Source organism: Chinchilla lanigera, unplaced genomic scaffold, assembly GCF_000276665.1.
Source record: "Chinchilla lanigera isolate Chin_1 unplaced genomic scaffold, ChiLan1.0 scaffold00114, whole genome shotgun sequence".
In the NCBI taxonomy this organism is placed as follows: domain Eukaryota; kingdom Metazoa; phylum Chordata; class Mammalia; order Rodentia; family Chinchillidae; genus Chinchilla; species Chinchilla lanigera.
This window is the reverse complement of record NW_004955515.1, coordinates 5,370,020-5,390,338: the sequence shown is the minus strand read 5'-3', so window position 1 is coordinate 5,390,338 and position 20,319 is coordinate 5,370,020. Positions and strand designations below refer to the sequence as shown.

The window sequence follows — 20,319 nt, the reverse complement described above, 5'->3', positions numbered from 1 at the left end:
TAATAATATGATTATTATTTTGTCTTTTTGAGACAGGGTCTCGCTATGTAGTTCAGGCTGACCTTGAGCTCACTTTGTAGCCCAGGCTGGTCTCAAACTCTCAGAGATCCTGCTGCCTTAGCCTCCTCAGTGCTGGGATTACAGGCGTGTGCCACCACACCTGGCAGTAAGTTTTATTATTGAAAGAATATAGGAATACATTTTGTTCTGAAAACTAGAAACGTAACAGATCTGTCTAACCACTTTCTGTAGTCTCAGTCTTCTCATGGCATCCACCTTTATTAGGTATACATTTCCAGATAAAGTTACAGTTTATTTCCATTTATTCAAGCTTATGATAGTTTAAAGATTGTAATTTTTTCCAAATAAAACAGAGTCCTTTTGTTTGGGTAGATTTTACATTTATTGTGTATTTAATTAAAATGCGCTCACTGTTGTGCTAGGCACCATAAAAGTATAAAAACAAGGCTGTGTTCAGTGCTCTCAGCTTTCAGTCACAAAGAAATGAGACCTGCACATAAAATATGAAAGCGGTATAGTGGTTATGATCATCGATTGCCAAAATAAATGAACAAGTTAATAAGCAACATTAGGATAATAATTGTGGCCTTAAGAGGTCACACACAGATGCTTAAATGGAAAAGGTTAATCTTAGAGTCAACCTTGACAAATTGGTTGGTCATTTTAGATAAGGTAGACTACAAGGAAGTGCTTAAAAATAGAATTGGATATGGGTTTTGAGATTAGTGTATAATAGAGACCAACTTGATTGCCATGAATAATTTATGATGGAAATGACATTAGTATTTTGATGTACACATGTCATAAACATGTTTCTAAAGCTGATAATTTTGAGTTTAATTCCAAAACAATGTGTAAACTAAGACACTTGGGTGGGGAATGGGGAAGAAGTTTAGTATATGAACTTTAATTTGGCAGCATTGTGTCATCAAAAATTGTCAGTACGAGACTGAAGGTTAGATTCTCAACCTTCAGTGTGTGTTCATCGTGGGTGCTGAGAAATGTCACTCAAAGCTTTGTTGTGAATACCATTTTGTTTCTGTGAGCATGAGTGTCCATGGGAAACCGGGACGGGAAGGTGGTGTGCAGTAATACTGCAGAAGACACTTTGTTTTCATTTCTTATGTTGGAACGAATCCATTGATGAAATGCTTATTCCTGTCATGTGAAAAGAAAATATTTTGCAGTTATTTCATATTTGAAAATCTTTACAGTAGAGGGGCCTTATTACTGTTCTCTGAGAAATAGCTAGACTTCTGGTTTTTACTGGTTTGGACCTACTTGCCTTTTTAAATGTTTTATGATAGAATAATAATATCTAGATTAAAGGAAATTTTATTTTACTAAAGATTAACTGTGTGACCACACAACAGAAAATTGAACATTTATATATAAGCACTTTATCAGAGAGTAAAATTCTACTTTATTTGAAAAATATTTCCTAGATATGGGACCGTACACTATTTCTAAAGCTAAGTGAAAATACAGTAAGATAGCTGCCTTCACAGGAAGAAAACAAAGTTCTTACTTTATAGTGTATCGTGATGAATCATAAAGGAAACATGGGCGATCACTGGAAATATTTAGCTTTTCAGAGTTTTTGGAACAGCTGCCCTAAATGCTTTTGAGATACAGTAAAGGCCAGGAAAGACAAACAATTGAAAGTTTCTTAGACTTTACTTACTTCATTAGTAATGAGAATAATGCATCTCAAATGTTGTATTTGTATTAAGACATGCCTTTTAAATGGTACTCTAAATTACAAGGATTTTTTTTTTTACTGCTTTTTAAACTTTTTCACATTACTTTGTTTTGGACTTAGAAATTCAGTCTTTTTGCTTGGATGTAAGATTTTTATGCATCTTTGCTTAAAACATAAAATTCCTTCATAATGGGATACAAGATTAATATTAAAGCAGTATTGATGTTCCTTTACACATTGTTGAGACAGATTATAAGTGTGTGTACCTTTGCGTATATGCTGTATTGATAGTGGTTAGAAGTATGACCCTATTGGTAACCTTTTTAAGCAAATGAAACTGTTTGGATGCTTTCCCAGGATGATTGGATTGCCCTCCAGACGAATCTCTTCTATACGGTCTCGAATATAACGGGTGTCATTAGACTTGCAGAATGTGTCATCTGTCACTGAAGTTATGTTGTTGAACTGAAAAAGAAAAAGAAAAAAAATTATTCAAAAGTCTGAAATCAATCTGTTGTATGCTATGTAATGGGATTCCACAGAATAACTAATCTAAAAAGTACTTTAAAAGTAATTGTACATACCATATATCTCACAGTAACTAAATCCTTTCTGTGCAATCTAATCACTTTTTTAAAGTGTGTAGTGCTATTTTAGAAGACTACTTGCTATTATTTGGAGTAATATCTATGTAGCATGAAGTTTGGAATAAGATTATATGGGTTAGTTGAAGAAATGCTATCCTAGAGTATCAACTCAAAATGGGTACTGCATCATTAAATATTCTCCAAAAACATAAAAAGCCAGACTTTGTGGCATATGCCTGTAGTCCTGACACTCTGGGAGGCTGAGGCAGGAGGATTGCAAGTTCAAGCCCAGCCTAGGCAAGAGACCTTGTCTCAGATAAAAAAATAAAAAATAAAAAACTCAGTGCAAAGGCCCTGGGTTTACCGCCTCACCACAAAGGAGAAGAGCAGAGATGAGAAGAGGGAATTCTTATGATGCTAAGAGATCAATTTAGTTTATTTTCATTCTTTCTTCATTTTTGCATTTCCAACTTGATGTTGTCCTATAAAACCAGCTAGAAAGTCTGCAAAAGCAGATGTTCACCACTATATGGAGAAAGAAACATAAATGAGAGACCTGAGTGCTTCTTCCCTTCTAATCCATGTGTTAGGATTATTAGGAAATTCCATGTATACTTCTGGAGATGAATCTTGCTCAAAGGCAAACTTTATACCTACAAAGCTGCTTTCCTTGGTATCCTCTGGAAGCAGGGTTCATACACGTATATATTGATTTTTTTTTTTTTTTCTGGTACTGGAAATCGAACTCACAACCTTGCGCTTGCCAGGCAGGTGCTGTGCCGCTGAGCTAAATCCCCAGCCCTGCTTATATATTAATTAATGTTCTTTTTTTGGCAGTTCTGGGGATTAAATCCAAGATCTCTGAGGTACACCTTCAGCTGTTTATTTGTTTAGAGACAAGGTCTTGCTAAGTTGCCTGGGACTGAAAATTGCACTCTTTCTGCCTCAGCCTCCTGAGTAGCTGGGATTATAGACATGTATCACCAATGCCCGGCTAGACATTAATCCTTCTGATAAGCATTGTCACACTAGTGTAATGATCTAACTGTTACATGTGAAAGAATGAGTTTGCCAACAATTCATTAGAATGACTTATAGGTAATTTTAAAGCAGACATTGTTGAAGGATCCTTCATACCTGCAGATGAATTATACGCAGACTTTCTGGTAAATTAGGAGGCACAGATTCGAGGGCATTGTGGTCCAAGTAGAGGAAAGAGAGCTTATTCAATTTCTGTGAAGAAAATTTCATTTGAGTGTTACTGAAGTCTGCATTTCTTTTGCAGGGTTCAAGCAGTATATACATACAAAAGGATATTGATATAAACACATATAAGTAGTATCACTTGTTGGTATGGTAGTTTGTTGTTTTGGCTGCTGGTTTTAGCTTCATAAGTAGTGTGCTTAGCAAGATGTCTCTTGAAGCAGTTTATTAAACCGTGTAGCTTGATGTGGCTTGTTCTGTAAGGGCTTTATGTTGGATTACTGTTTAAATCAGTAACTCATTATCACGGATGATTGTATACCATCGTTTCAGAGTGTAGTTTTCTCTGGGATTTTTCCTTTACCTTAACTTTGAAATGCAAATGAGATGCTAAACTTTGCTAATTCTTCACTGTGCTGTTATTTTAAACCTTTCTTAAATATCCTACTTCCCCACCAGATGGAGACAGTAAGTGGGTCCTCCCAGTGGGTCTCATTTACATGAGTAACAGTAACCTGATTTTACCAGTGGCCTTTGCAGGCAGCAAACGAAACTAAAATATAGTCAAGTTTATCATTTTCATGCCAATTTGTCATAAATCCATGTTTAAAACCCAAAATATGTAAACTAGTTGTTTGTTTGTTTGAGATAAGAGTCTTGGTATTTTACCAACGTTGGCCTTGAACTCCCAGAATGATCTTTCTGCCTTAGCCTCTCTAATAGCCGGGACTACAGACACGTGCTACAGTTCTAGGCTCTAAACATTCTTTTTATGAATGACTGATCAGCTTGTAGGTCCAAGGCTCACCTACTTAATTTATATCTGCATATTACAAGGTTTTTTTTTAAAGAACTGAGTCTTCCCTTTAAAAATCCCTTAAGTGCTCCTTAACTTCCGAGTCCTTTATAAAAAACATCAGAGAAATTCTGAAATGACTCTAAAAATGTCCCTTAAAATTGAAAAAGGATACTATATTAACAAAAAGAAAAATGAAATATTTTTAATTTTCTAACTGACTTACGTATGTGTAGATTATACATTTGTGTGATTATTGTCAGCTATTTTTTGTTTGTTTTAAAGGAAGAGATATTTAATATGGCACATGATTCAGGGACCTCAGTCCAAAGTCTGCTGGATCGACAGCAGAAACATGGTAGAAGGACATGGCGGAAGAAAGCTGCTTACCTCATGGCAACCAGGAAGCAAAGAGCTATTGTCAGTTTTGTGATAGTGCATATATAGGTCTTTATTAGGAGCTATTTGTTTCTAATTATAAACTATAGTATCTGAATTAGGCTGTATCTGTTGCTAACAGCGGGTTGGTCATTCCATACTTTTACCTACCAGGACTGGATCAATTATATCAGAGTGGTGGAAAACCTGGGGTAATTAGTTGTGCAAACCATATTCTTTGAGGCAATTTGGCTACTACCTAAGCTTCCCCTTTTCCTACAAAATATTCTCTTGAATTACTAAATTAAAAAATGTTTGTAAGTCTTACTACATGGAGAATTTTGTGTTAGGTGCTATGGTAGAATTCAGAAAAAAATCTTATCTATTGAATGTTATAGTCTAATATTTTTACATAGTAAATGTCAAATTCAGTGTATACTTTTGGAACTTCATTTTTCTAGTATTTATAAGTTGTTAATGTTTTAAGGATAAAAGAAACATAGGAAAGGCCCCAGTTTGAGTTTTTATAGACTGTAAGTGCCACAAGAGTCCAACCAGCTCTATCTAAATATTTACTGTATAAATAGGTGAACAAATGATGCAGCATACAGTCTCATGAAACAAAATAGAGATCATGGATTGTAAGTGAGGTGCAGGCATAAAGTAGGCTGAGTGAGCCTAACCGTATAGCTACTTACTGTGTAAGTAAGGTCTTTATTTATTATATAAAAATAATTTTAAAATGTAATCAAAGTAAAAACTGGCACTGTGTTGCACACCTGTAGTCCCAGCTACTCAGGAAGCTGAGTCAGGAGGACCACTTAAGCTCAGGAGTTGAAGGCCAGCCTGAACAGCATACTGAGACTCGGTCTCAAAAAAACAATGTAGTGAAAACACAGGAGTAGGCCATAGTTTCTCTCTCTTAACATATTATCCCCATATAAAATACTTACTTTGAAGGCATTTGCTTTGATTCCTCTACTCTTGATTTTGTTATGTTTTGCATTAAGTAGAATGAGCTTTGGAGGAAGAACTGGAAGTTTCAGTAGTTGATTTTCAGCAAGTGAAAGTTCTTCCAACAGAGAAAGTTTTGAAAAAGTACCATCTTCTATCTCTTCTATCAAATTTCCAGTAAAATCAAGTCTTCTTAAGTTAGCTTGAGGGGGGAAAATGCACAACAAAGTGTGTAGGTAGGAGGTAAAAAGAATTAAGATGTGTCATGTGCACATACCAACTACCTACAAAGAATGTAATCATCATATATTGCAAACACATACTAATAAAAAGTTTTTTAAAGTATGAAGGTAGAATCTCATTGTGCAGACTAAGCAAAAGCATTTGTTTAGCGGATTGCTCACACATCTTTAGTGCCTAGTAGAGTGTCTGCAGTCAGCACTTGTTGTTTGCAGTGCTGGAGACCGAACCTAGGGCGTTGCATATGCCAGGCAAGCACTCTGCACTGCACAACATCCCCAGGCCCATCAGGGTAAACTTGTTGGACACTAAGCATCTCTGTGTACCTAACAATGATGCCTTTTCTAACTAAATTCTTAGTTTTCAAGTTTGAGAGGCAGCTCAGCATCACAACTCTTTCCATCCTTCTCTGAATTCCTCAGGATATACAGGTAGTTTATAAGAAATTTTTATTACAAATCAAAGAAAGTATTATATTTGAGTGAATGAAATCATACAATTAATATTTTCTGGTAGCATGATGCATTGTAATGGTGTTAACCTCTCTATGCTTTATTGTTTAACAACAGCAGAGAAAAAAGTACGCCCTGATTTGTTAAGGTGATACAGCCTGAGAGCTTGAGAGATTTAGTGTATATATGCATATAGTATTGCTTATGTTTGGGATAGTTCTACAGTTGCTTCTCATTGGCAGTAGTCATTTTCTATAAAGTTGTTGCAACTTTGAATTAGTGTGCACTCAGCTATTACTTATGGGGGAATTACAGAATTAGGTTCCCCTGAACCTCTAGTCAAACAGTCATTTTTGTCAACCAGCTAATACAAACCTTGTTTTTTTTGTGTTGTGTTTTTGTTTCAAAACAACTTATTTAACATAAATTGTTGAGTCATTAACATTACTCTATGATTTATACCTGAATGAAGCTTATCTAACACATGTATTTTCTCTGTAAGGCATGTCACAGGTTTTCCTGCACTTAGAAACACTAGATAATGCTTTAACACTAGTGCTATTTTCAACAGCAAAACACTCAACAAAAACCCCCCTAAAACAGGTACTACATACTCTCAACAAGGCATTAATTACAGTGTGAAAGCTGAAAATAGAAGAGAGTGTTATCTTATTCAACCTCAGCTAGAAATGTACATTTTAAGCCTCTAAAAATGTTTGCTGTTCTCTGGTTGTCTGGTAATGATCATAGAAGTACCACATATATTGATTTTGGGGTTACAAACAGATTTTCATGAGTTTGAAAATATAGGTTCCACAAATAATGGGGATCAGCTGTATAGTTGGGTGCTAGTAATGACATTATGAATCCAGTTGTAGTTAAACTCAGAAATGTGTTGTAAGCCTAGTGTGCCTTTCTTGGTGTCATTTATTCAGAATAGTTGACAACCTAGTAGTCTAGAAAGCTGACAACACATTAGTGATCTGGGTCTGGGCCTTGTACTGCACAAATGGGATATTGTGCTGATGGTAATACCATGGGTTAAGTTTTGATAGGAAACCGGACTGTTACTGACCAGGGAAGCATTGAAATGACATTCTTCTCAGTACCATTTCTGTATTAGAATCATCCAAGGAGTTTGGCTGGCTTTAATGATGATGCCTACGCCTTCCCCCAGACCTGAGTTAGAATGCCTGGGGAATACAGTCTAGTATCAGTATTTTAAAATATCTCCTCAGATATTTTTAATATGTAGCCAGTTTAAGAGCCATGAGTTACAGAAAAGCAGTTACTATACTTCTATAGTGAAGGTAGGAAATAAAATGCTCTGGTTTAAGAAATATCCTTGTTATACTGGTGCTGCTTACTATCAGAGGTATAGTAGATCTTGAACTATTGTGCTTTAGAAGATTCAGTTGTCTTTACATTAAACAGACTGTCAACATAGATACCAAAGTTACCGTTAAAGAAAAGTGACAAGAGATTTACCCACAAAGCAATGGATTTTTTGTGAAGTATGTAGACATCTGCACCCTCCAACAGTGACACCCTGGGAGTATAGTAGGTTGCAAATATGTAGGAATATCTTATTTAAACTGAACTTACGCATGTCTGCAAAATCCTTGGCAGTCAGCTTTTTAATTTTGTTGAATCGTGCATAAAGATAGGCTGATTCCTTGGGCAAGGGTGGTACAGTGTCAATATCAACTTCTTCACAGTATACAGAACCACTTAAACATACACATAGTAGGCACGTGGGCATTTCTGAATTGGGAAACAAAATCATAAAAGTTTAAACAATAGTTTGAAAATTTTGGGCCTCTGATGGTAAAATTATTGCTACATGAATGCTGTTGCTAATTTGAGAAGATACTGCACATAAGTCATGTGTGATAGCAGGAAAGATAGTCATGGTAGCCATTGACCTACACTTTCCTTGGTAACTAATCAGAATTTTATTTTAAAGTCTGTAATCTACACTTTTTATTGTCTGATTTAGCAGTGCTTAATTGTTGACTTGATTGACACTTATCATGTCCTCATTTGAATACCAAAAAAATTCATAAAGCAGGAGTTAAGGAAACCCAAGTTTGATTTATCAAGTTTGGTGTATCAGATACATATTTCAGATTGGTGACATTAGAAACCCATAGTTAAATGAGCAATCAATTACCTTGAAAAGTAGAATCACCACAGTCATTGCTTGGATCCCGAGTTCAGATCCCTCTTGGGATGCTATAACCCCCAGTCATCCTTTGCACTTATTAGTCATATCTCTTTTCTTTATCTTGCAGCGTTTGTTACCTATTACTTTTCTGAGAAGTACAGGGCTTTCCCCCTTCCCTCCTACATCAATTTTGCAGACGTTTTTTTCTGTTTTGGCAGGAATACCATGGAAATGCTATTACATTTACAGTGGCATGAATCAGGAGTTGTGTGATTTCTATCTGTCTCATTTCTGATAATATCTTTGGTCACTTGGTTCAGTGAGTGTCATGTTTCTTGTTCCATTTTTTTGTTTTTGTTTTTGTTTTTTTTTTGGTTTTTCTCTGGTACCGGGAATCGAACTCATGGCCTTGCACTTGCCAGGCAGGCGCTTTGCAGCTGAGCTAAATCCCCAGCCCTGTTTTTTTGTTTTTCGTTTTTCTTCCAGTACCAGGAATTGAACTCACGACCTTGCGCTTGCCAGGCAGGCACTTTGCCGCTGAGCTAAATCCCCAGCCCCAATGTTTCTTGTTCTGTAACGTTACTGTTTTTCACCTTGTAATTAAATATCTTCTGGAGAAGTACTTTGAGACCAAAGGAGTGGGGGAAAGGTCTAGTGCATGATCAAATGTTCATCCACTATTTTTAGCATTCATTGATGATTCTTAGTTGAATTATTTATCATTAGGATAGTTGCAAAGAGTTTCATTTTTCCTTCTGCGTATTTTAGTAGGTATTCTCCTGTGGGTTGAAACACGCCTTTATTTGTTTTTGTATATCAGTATGTACTTATGTACTCTCTATCCTATGAGTGATATTCTCTTATTGACATGATTATTTTATTTTTATTTTTATCATGATTATTTTAGTAATCAGTTGCCACAGTGTAGCCAATGAGAGCCCTTTGAAGATTTTTTTCCTTCTGCCACAACTTTTTGTTATTAACTGATACACAGTAAATTGCATATATTTAATTTGTACAATTTTAAAGTTTTTAGCATATGTATACACCCATGAAGCTTTCACTTCAGTTGAGATAATTAATATATCCATCATCCCCCCAAATTTTCTGGTGCCCCTTGGTAATTCCTTCTTCTCACTCTTGTCCCTAAGCAACCACTTCCTGTATCTGCTGTCAGTCGCTATATGATAGTTTGCAGTTATAAGAATTTATGAAAAAAAGAATCATACAATATATCCTTTTTTGGGGGGTTGGGTCCTTTCACTCAGCATAATTATTTTGAGATTTATGTATTATTGCATGTATTGGTAATTCATTCCTCTTTATTACTGAATAGTATTTCTTTTTTTTTTTTTTTGGTTTTTCTCCGGTACCGGGAACCAGACTCACGACCTTGCACTTGCCAGGCAGGTGCTTTTGCCGCTGAGCTAAATCTCCAGCCCCTACTGAATAAGTATTTCCTTAACTCAGTATATAGAGTCTACCCGAAAATGTATATACACTTCAGCCATTCATCATACTAGTAAATGTCTGGAAGCTAATGGCCACCACTCTGAGTACCTCTTGTAATTGCAGAGGACAAAGGTAGCTTGTATTAAGCTCATGATGTCTCAATAAATTTAGTATGAAAATATTTATACAAGTGTATCTTTTCCTTATGTATACATTTTTTTTGGCAGATTCTGTATATGATTTTTCATCAGCTCTTAGAGACATGTGGCTGTTTCCAGGTTTGGGGCATTTCAGAGAATGCTATGAACATTATGTACAAGTTTGTGCAGACTTACTGCTTTCATTCTAGACTAGAAGTGGAGTGACTAGGTTTTAATATCGGTGAATGTTTACCTTTAGAAGTTTCCAACTATTTTCCAAAGGATTATGTCATTTTTCCATTCCTATCATCAGTGTGAGAGTTGGAGTTGCTCTATATCCTTGGCAGCATTTGATGTGGCCAGTCTTTGTAATTTTAGCCATTCAAGTAGGGTATGTAGTGATATCTTTCTGTGTTTTAATTAGAATTTCCCGAATGATGATTGATGTTGAACATCTTTTTATGTGCTTATTTGCCATCCACAAATTTTCTTTAAGGTCTGTTCATATGTTCATATGCCTACTTTATAGTTGGATTTTTGTGCTTTATTAAATTACAAGAGCATACTAGATAAGTCATTTGTCAGATTTAAATTTTATGAATGTTTTACCCTGGTTGTAACTTGTCTTTTCATTTTTTTATCAGTGCTTATTGAAGTATAATTAAAATTTTAATGAACAGTTGGTTCCTTTATAGTTCATGTGGTTGTATGTCTGAGTTAAATTTAAGAAATGTTTTTCTATCACTGTTTGTCAGCTTTCTGCCACTGTGACACAGTACCTGAGATAATCAAAGGAGGAAAGACTTATTTTGGCTCTCAGTTTCAGAGGTCTCAGCCCATGTTCATTCAGCTCTGTTGCTTTGGGATCTATGATGAGACAGAGCATCATGGAAGGAAGTAGGTGGCAGAGCAAAGCTTTTCACTTTATGGTAGCCCAGAAGCAAAGAGAGAAGGTACTGGGGTCCCAGTATCCCCTGCCGGGTCTGCCCCCTCACCTAACTTCCTCAGACTAGTCCCTTTCTCCTCTATGCAACCCTGTCAGCTGAGGCCAAGCCTTTAGCGTATGAACTTTGGGAGACATTTAAGATTCAAACCTTTAACCACCACAAGTATTTTATCTTTTTTTTTTTCTTCTACAAGTTGTGTAGTTTACATTTAGGTATAGGACCCATTTTTACTTACCATATATGGTATCAGGAAATGTCAAGTTTTTTTTTCTTCCCTGTGACTATTGGCTGTTTCAGCATGATTTTTGCAAAGTTATTCTTTCCCCCATTTATTTATGCTGGCACTTTCTCAAAAACCAGTTGGCCATACATTTTGATAAATATTTTAAAATATGTAAAATGTCCCCATTCTTTGAGAACTTCCTTATTTTCTGACATGGCAAGATATCCTTGACTAATTTTATATTTCCTCTGCCCCAGCCCTGAAATCAGGTATCTTTTTAAGAACCTAGTTCCTTTCAGGGAGGCACTTGTGCCGCTGAGCTATATCCCCGGCCAGTTCCATCAATGGAGCTATATCCCCGGTCAGTTCCATCAATTGTGTAGGGCAAGCTTGGCCTAAGCTTTGATTGTTCTTGAATGTTCTTGTTTCAGATTTCTCACTCAGAAGGTGAGATGGCAAATGATATGCATTTCTAATATACCTGTTTGAGTCTACCATTGGAGATGAAAATTCTAGTTTGTAATTATTATATTTTGAGACGTTTGATTACTACAATGAATAAAGTGTTTGAAACAAAGATTCAGATGCTGAGGATGCTCATGTTTTTTGGGATATCATTGCTTCAAGACTCTTTCAATAAAGAGAGCTAGGAAAAATAAGTGTGTCTTTTTCTATCTCCATAAATAAATACACATAACATATGTATATAAGCATATGCTATATACATGCATATAACACACATGCACATATATAAATACACATCATAAACATGCATGAAAACAGTACATCTGTATTACTGTCTCTCTGTTCTTGTATACAAAGCATTAATTAATACCAGTGGTGATGAACCTATGGCATGCATACCACAGCCAGCTGTTGGTTATCCTTGAAAGCTCTAAAAGGTTTGCCATCACTGGCTTACATGAAGGAACAGTGCTGCGAAAATCAATTCAACACAGAAAATGTATACTGAGAGCAGTGAACACTACCCATTCCAAATTTGCCTTTACCTCCTTCCCATCTACCCATTCTTTCTACCCATGATCCCATTTATTCCCTGTAAATAACGGTCTTAAGTTTTGTTTTTTGTTCAGTTTATTTGTTCATTTGTTTGTTTTTTTAGTGATGAGGACTAAACCCAGAACCTTGCACATATTAAGCAAGCATTCTACCATTTCATCCCAAGCCCATCTCAGTTTTTTTAGTTACTATTCTTGTGTTTCTTTTCACATAAATGAGCAGATATATGTAAATTTTCTTATATCCCTTTGTTTCTTTCATGAAAGGCGCATATTATAAATACTCTCTGGTACTTTTTCTTCACAAAGTACAGTCTATATTCTTAGCAAACTTTTTCATTCATTTTAAAAACTGCACTGTATTTTCTTGTTTGGAGGTGCCATGTTTATTCAGGCATTCTTTAGTGCTGGGCAATTAGGTTATTTCCACTATTTTGCAACTGCAAATAATGTTTTGATAATTTTGCATTTGCATTTCCTTATTTTAGAAGTGTATCTTCAGGGCAATTTCCAAGAAGTTGATTGCTATGTTGAGAAGTGAAGGTATATTTGCTTTTGTTAGATATTACCAAATTTCTGTTTAAAAATGTTGTACTAATATGCATTTCTGCTAGCAGCGTATAACAATGTTATGCTACGGCCTTGTCCATGAAATGTTAGTATATGGTCATGCTTTCATTTTTACCAGTTATATAAGTTAAACATGGTATCAATGTAATTTTCAGTTGTATTTCTATAACTATGAGGTTAAACATCTTTTCATATGTTTAAGGGTCATTTGAAAAGAATTTTGTGAATTGTCTTCATTGTCCATTTTTCAAGCAGGTTTTTCGTAGTTTCTAAGAGTTCTCTAAGTTACAAATGTTTGTTTGTTTTCTGTAGCAGATATTCTCCCCAGTTTTCACTCTGTCTGACTTTTTTTTTTAAATTTTTTTATCTTTTTGAGACAGGGTCTCGCTATGCAGTTCAGGCTGGTCTTGAGCTCACTTTGTAGCCCAGGCTGGTCTTGCACTCACAACAATCCTCCTGCCTCAGCCTCCCAAGTGCTGGGATTACAGGTGTGCGCCACTACGCCCGGCTTCTGTTTGACTTTATGACTTACCCCATTCAAAGTTTTACTTTCATGGAGTCAAATTTGTTGATCTTTTCTGTCAAGATCTCTAGATTTTTGAGGCACCCTATACTCAGGCTGTCTCCTAGTACTTGTATGATTTCATCTCACTCATTTATGTTGCTAATTCATTTGGAGTTTATTTTTCTATGTAAGGTATGGATCTAATTGAGTCTTTTTTCAAAAGGCTAAAAGTATTTTTTTCTATCATGAGTTGAGTTCGTACCTTAATTATATATGAAAATTTCTGTGTATAGATATTTCTGTCTCTGTTTTTTTCTTTTTGAGACAGGGTTTCACTGTATAGTTCAGGCTGGACTAGAACTGAGTTTGTAGCCCAGGCTGGTTTTGAACTCCTAGTGATCCTCCTGGATCAACCTCCCAAGTGCTGGGGTTATAGGTGCGCGCCACCACGCCTGGCTTATTTCTGGTCTTTTCTATTCCACTGGCCTTTTTGTATATTTCTGCAGTAGCATTCACAGTTTTTAAAGTGTGTTTTAATGTGTGGTAGGTATAGTTCCTGTATGTACCTGACATTATTCAGTGTTTCCTGATTATTTTTGCATATTTTTCAAATGAACTTTAGAGTCAGTGTTTTTTACTACATAAAAAATTATTGGGTAATTTTAGTGGCATTATCTAATATTTATAAATTTATAAAGAAATGACATCTTTATGATCCTGAATCATCTTTTCCAAAAACAAAGGAATGCTTTCCATTTACTCAAACCTGATTTGACTAAAAATACTTCCTAAATTTTTTAAGAGATGTTTTCTATTTTGGTTCATTTTAATTCATATTTTAGCAAAATAGAAATTAGTGTACTTTTTCCGTGTTTTTATGTGAAATAATGTTCTGTGATAGAGCAAGAATAAACCAAACACATAACTATTAAATAGTACCGGTCACTTACTTTGTAGTAAGTTTTCTCTTCTTTTAATTGAAATGGACACTGTAGTTATTTATAAGGGCCATTTCTCTTCTGTGAGTTTCTTGAAGGTAAGGATTGCATTTTGTTTACCATATCCTAAGGCAGTATATTGTATCTGGCAAATAATCTTTAATTATTTCTCAACATGATCTTTTGTGGACAAAAACACAGTTTGTGTAGGGCAAGCTTGGCCTAAGCTTTGATTGTTCTTGTTTCAGATTTCTTACTCAGAAGGTGAGATGGCAAATGATATGCATTTCTAATATACCTGTTTGAGTCTACCATTGGAGATGAAAATTCTAGTTTGTAATTATTATATTTTGAGACAGTGTTTGATTACTTTCCATTATAGCTATTTTTAAAAGATTCTTCTGAAAAAATTAGATGATACAGTACAAACTTACCATCATTTTCTTTCTTGGGGGGTAGTGATGTTACAGTCTCATCTCTTTGTAACTGAAATCTGTTCTCGTCAGGTATTATAGGCACTTTTTCCTGTTAGAAAAATAAGTTTTTTATCAGGTGTGATAAAATAAGTTTGATTATAAAGTTGGATCACAGTACTTCTCAGATTCATAATTACTGTCATTTCCTTTGTGCTTCACTAGGATTTTACACATACTTCTACTTCATCATGCATTAAATTACAATGTAAATATGTTCTTATTCTAGACTTTGCACCTCTTAAATAAAAGAACCAGGTCCTTTTAATTTTTAGATTTCCAGTGGCTAAACTCAGTAGCTGGTAAATATTGAACATAGTGAAATTCCAAATGGGAGGGAACTGGGAGGGAATTCTCTGAATAAGAATAAAAGATTTTCTGAAGTGAAACTATCCCATATGGTTCTTGTCGGAATTTAATTCCTCTTATTAGATTCTGTCATTTTGAACAACACTAGAGCTCCAGCATGCCACGTTTGTGAAGTACTGCATGAGCTCTTCTAGTCTCTTCCAGGGTAGCCTTTTAATTATCTACATACCTTCATGCCCTGGCCTTTGAGGCCCTTGTGTTCCAGTTTCTCCTCCCATTTGGACCACTGGAGTAAGCTTATAACACTAGAAATGAAGGTCCTTATCATTTACCCTCTCTCCTATTCTTAGAAGGTATGTTTTCTGCCAGTAAACTATAGCGTATTAGGTGAGGCTCTGTTCTTTCTACCCTCTGTAAGCTTGCTCCACATTATCTTAGGCATGGCTCCAGATGTAGCCTTCATTTTTCACCTGTGTGCTTCCTGAACATCCCTCCCACACTCTGTCCCATTGAATTCTACTCCATTCCACAAATATTAGTGTACACACAGATATTAAGAGAGAGAGACTGCTGGAGCCTGTAAAAAGAAGCAGCAGAGGGAAAGTCATCTCTAAGCTTTTTAGACAAGGGAATTTTGAAAGTGTTCTTAAAATTAATTGACAAATTCATGTCATCGAAATGAGCCAATAGTTTATGTTATAATATGCTTTTTTAAAAACTTAAGTTATGACTAGAGATACCTGGTTTTTTTGGCCTTACTCATAGGGCAGAAATAATACCACCATGTTAACTAATTCTATTGGAAGATACTGTGATGTTAACATTTATTCATGGTGTGCTAAGAGGATTTAATTATGCAATAAAAATCTTGCTGTCTAATTTACAGAGAACTTCTGAAGCAACTGATATTATGTATTTATTTTCCATTGTGTGTGTATATGACACACAGTGGGCAACCAATAGTTTGTATGCTGTGTTAGCTTTTTCCTTGCCCAACATTTTTTCTTTGTGCCAAGAAAACCACAAGTACTTACTTTGCCTATAAAGGAGGATGTGAGTGATGTGGTGCAAAAGTTTTCCCTTCAGAGTGTTAACTCAGTTACAATTACAGATCCTTGGTACAGACTATACACTTAAAACACCATAGTAAGTAGAATTTTTTATTTTTTGGTGCTGTGTATAGTTAGCATCGCAAATACTTTTCTGTTTGTTTCACTGAACTTTTTTCTAAACTAATAAACCTGATAATTCATCTTTATATCTCCTAATTATTTTTGAGGCAATATAGTATGCAAATATAGGACACCATGTAATATTACTTAACGTAAAAATTACAGTTGGACAGGGATGATCTTAAAGTCTAGTTTTCTTTAAGTTTTGTTTTTGGTTACTGTAGCTACTGTTTGATTACCATAGGTATTGTTTTTAATTTGGAAGGTATGGATATATTAAAAGTACAGTCATAGGAATAATTAAGGTTACTCTTAATCATTTAAAATGCTTTTGCTTTCCCCTCACCTTATCAGACATATTCATGAAAAACAAAAACATGCATTTAAGTGGGTACTATTTTAGAAGATAAATTTAGAGTAGAAATAAAGTACCTTATTATTTTTTCCATCTTGGTATTTATCCTCATAGTCTTGGCTAAGTATGGTTTCTTCAAAATTATCTCCTCCATACTCATAGATAACGTGTGAGTCCTGTTGCGTTGATGGTGCTGGCTGTGTCAGAGGCATGAATAGTAACAATAGTAGTGTGGACCGCATAGTCTTCATCTCAGCAGAAATCAAGGTGACTGGAAGTTAATAAACTAGTAGCCTGCTTATTGTGAAACAAAACTCTCTTATTCCCTGGAAATAAAAATGCAGACCATCGATGCAATATTTAAAAGCTTAGAGGATGTTTTTGGCAGGGTATACGCAGTAGGGGCCAGAGAAAAAGTATTTAACCCTTAGTGATCTTTAATTAGATACTAACAGATTTTGTGTATCAGTGAACATTCTGAAAAATTCTTTGAGAAAGTTTAATTTGTCTAGCAAAAATCCAAGAAATGTTGATAATTCATGTTTCTTAATAATTAAGTGCCCTGAATATGGGTATTCATATGCAATTGAAATCTTCTTAGGATACCTGTAGTACAAATAGTTAAAGTGAAGACACAAGATCTGGTCTCATGTGAGTTAAAAATATCATATTTCAACTGCTGCTTTATAAGAACTCTTGATTTATATTGGTAGGAAAGAAACAATTTCCAAGAAAAGTTTTAAAACTTAAACTTGAAATTTCACTTCTTGAAAAGTAGTCATTAATTGCTTCTCAGCCTTTTGGCTAAGATCAAGTGAAAAGTAGTCATTAAATTTTACTTTTAGGTGGTACATAATACTGGAAAATCCATAAATCTTTTAGTTTTGTAAATTTAATAGTTTATCACTATTTTGAGTTAATATTACTGCTGTTTTAGTTTAACCTATGAAAATTATAACAATAGTATTGCAGACTAGAGGAAATTTAGAACTTTAATCAAAGAATTTTGGGGAATGTACTAGAGAGGTTTCTTTGAGGCTCATCAGTCGATCTGGGTATACATTTCAGACTTTTTAAAAATATTTTCAAGCAGAGTCATTCAGAGTTACTGATGCTGCATTATAGATGCCAGTTTGTCAAAAATCCAAAGGTTAGAATGGAAAAAGGTTAGAATGGGTTTGTGAATTTTGCAGCACCTAGTTCTTGCCAGCTTGGTATTAATGCTATGCAATGACATATGAAAAGTACTTGTTAAAAATTAATGGTTCAAGGTAACAAATTTAAACACATTAGAGATGTCCTTTTCATTTAAGACTATTAGATGCATCACACTGTAACAAATGATATTTAAAATAATAAATGAAAAGCAAGCCTACCGTTGTAGCTGTTTCGAAGTTTTCTTTAATAGGTGTTCATGCCTGTGCACTAGCCCCAAAAGGGAAGGGGGACTGAGAAAAGCTGTGGGTTGATTTCAGATTGTTGAATAAAATTTCAGGGCCCAACAGCTTTAAGAGCAGTTTCCATGTGGTAGAGATCTTTGCCAACATTCCTTCTCTAGGGTGAAATGCAGGGTGTTGTACTAGAGAACCGTGCTGAAGATACTTAAAACTGCTGCCCTGGACTCCTTTGACTACAAACCCGTGATCTTTTTACATTTTGTAACAAGCTCCAATCTTTTAGTGAAGATTATTTTATGAAAATGAAGTACTTATAAAATCATGCTTTTCATTTTAATGCTTTTCTAGGAGATAAAACTTCTGTTTTTGTTTTGTTTTGTTTTTAATGAAATAGCCCACTAACTAAAACAATGTTTATGCCCTTAATTTTAGGAGGACTAAACCTTTTGTTCTAATTCTATAATTGATGTATAGCCAGAAATGTCCCATTTAATAGTTTTAGCACAGATTATTTCCTAGCTTCATTCTTTAGTATTTTTGTTGCTTTTTTTAAAACTTACATGTAACAAAAATTGAAGTGTGAGAATTAGCTTTCTAAAACAAATTTCATTATAATTTTAGGGTCGATGATCAAAAATACTTTTACTTGCTGACCAAAGGGCACTGCATAAAATTATTCTAATACTAAATTTGATATGAAAAAGTTAAAGTAATATTGTTAATATCATACAAGCATCTTTAAAGGGTCTTTTTAACACTTTACTTTTACTACTTTTTTGGTGCTTTTAGCAATTAAAGTAATGTTTCTTGTTAGGGAAAAATTTAACAAATGTGGATATATATTTTATTAAAATAAAACATGAAGGAATACTAATCTATTCTCTCTTCTAGTCAAAATTGATTTTAAAGCATTTCAAATCAAAACTTAGATAAACTAAGACTTGAATACATGTTTTTATTTGAATATGATTTATTTTAAATTTGGTTGTGGTACTCTGATTTTGACTGAGATAAATTGTTAATTTTATGGCTTTAAGGTATAATAAAAGTTTTACAAATTTTTTAGATTTACTTTTACATAAAACTTTGAAGCCTTTAATATATGTAACAATAAAACAGCAGATACTGATTTGTATTTTGTGACAGCTTAACAGGATATTGAAAATTAAGCTGAGTAGATGTATATTCAGATTTAGAGAACCTTAGAGAATCATGATTTCATTAATGGTACAATTTTTTCATTTTTATTTTTATTAGTACATTTTTTATTTTAAAGAGAATAAAAATAAAAACAATAAAAATAATACAGAATTTCAAAACAAGAGGACAGGAAATTAACAATGCTTGTTGTGTTGCATATTGTTATCTTCAAAGTGTTTGTAGTACATAATGATTACATTCATCTTGGGGAGTCAGTACATTCACATAACTAATGGTACAATTTGATACTTTGTACTTTAGAAAATTATTTTGTAGATTATATTTTATTGTAGTATTAATCTGACACATTGTATCTGTGTTGGTACAATGCAAATTTCAAGCCATGTGGATTTTGCTTTTTGGGTTCTGAAAGTATTAAATGTTTTAAGAGTTTCCCCCAATATTTATTTATTTTTTAAATCAAGAAAGACTCTGACTTTCTGAAAATGAGGAAATCCAACTGGGAGATATGTGCAATTGCTCTGAAGGATAAAGGAACATGGATTTTGTGTTAGGCTGTCAAGACACATCTTCTTACTTGGCTGCTGTGCAGCATGGTGAGGAACTGCCCCAGCATCTCTGTAAGGTCCAGCACACATAGGTCTAACAGTACTACACTCCCTTAGGATGCAGAGCTGGGTGCCACAGTGGGGCAAATTCTACCTCCCTGGGTAGTGGCTCTGGTTGCTTCCCATTCTTTCAACCAGTAGAGCAAGTGTAATTTACGGAGCAATGAGGTTGTCTTCTACATCACACAAAGTGGTCCAGTCCTCACATTGCATGGAAGACAGCACCTCCTAGACTTCCATGGCCAGATGCTCTCTCCTGGCATTCCTTCTTTAGCACAAGGCCACCTGTCCCCCTAACGCATCACTAAGTTCATATCCTGTTGTAGACAGAAGGAGGTTCTGTGTTTGTAAACTCAACTCCACTTTCACAGTGTCTGAAGTAACATTTGTTGCTTTTCTGCTTTTAACTTTGGTGACTTCTAATTGAGAATATTTTATTCACTGAGAAAACACCAACAACAAAGATCACAGGTGAGAACTTCCAGCAATGACCAGGTCACTGCTTACTGTAGTTCATGCAAATGCTAGCACCTTTACTGATATATACGTT

At 34.8% G+C, this 20,319-nt stretch overlaps 2 protein-coding genes across 4 annotated transcripts in view; one reads left to right on the top strand and one right to left on the bottom strand.

Annotated features, from left to right (window-relative positions):
- The window catches only part of Cenpp (centromere protein P), a 228,091-nt gene that overhangs the window by 58,009 nt on the left and 149,763 nt on the right, over positions 1-20,319 (top strand). The window lies entirely within an intron of this gene.
- On the bottom strand, positions 385-18,114 carry Ogn (osteoglycin). Its single transcript, XM_005408903.2, has 7 exons — positions 17,980-18,114; positions 16,681-16,929; positions 14,729-14,819; positions 7,939-8,097; positions 5,641-5,843; positions 3,448-3,543; positions 385-2,188 (listed from the first exon to the last, which is right to left on the bottom strand). Exons 2-7 carry the CDS (start codon positions 16,852-16,854, stop codon positions 2,018-2,020), a joined length of 894 nt encoding a protein of 297 aa, XP_005408960.1. The 5' UTR covers positions 16,855-16,929; positions 17,980-18,114; the 3' UTR covers positions 385-2,017.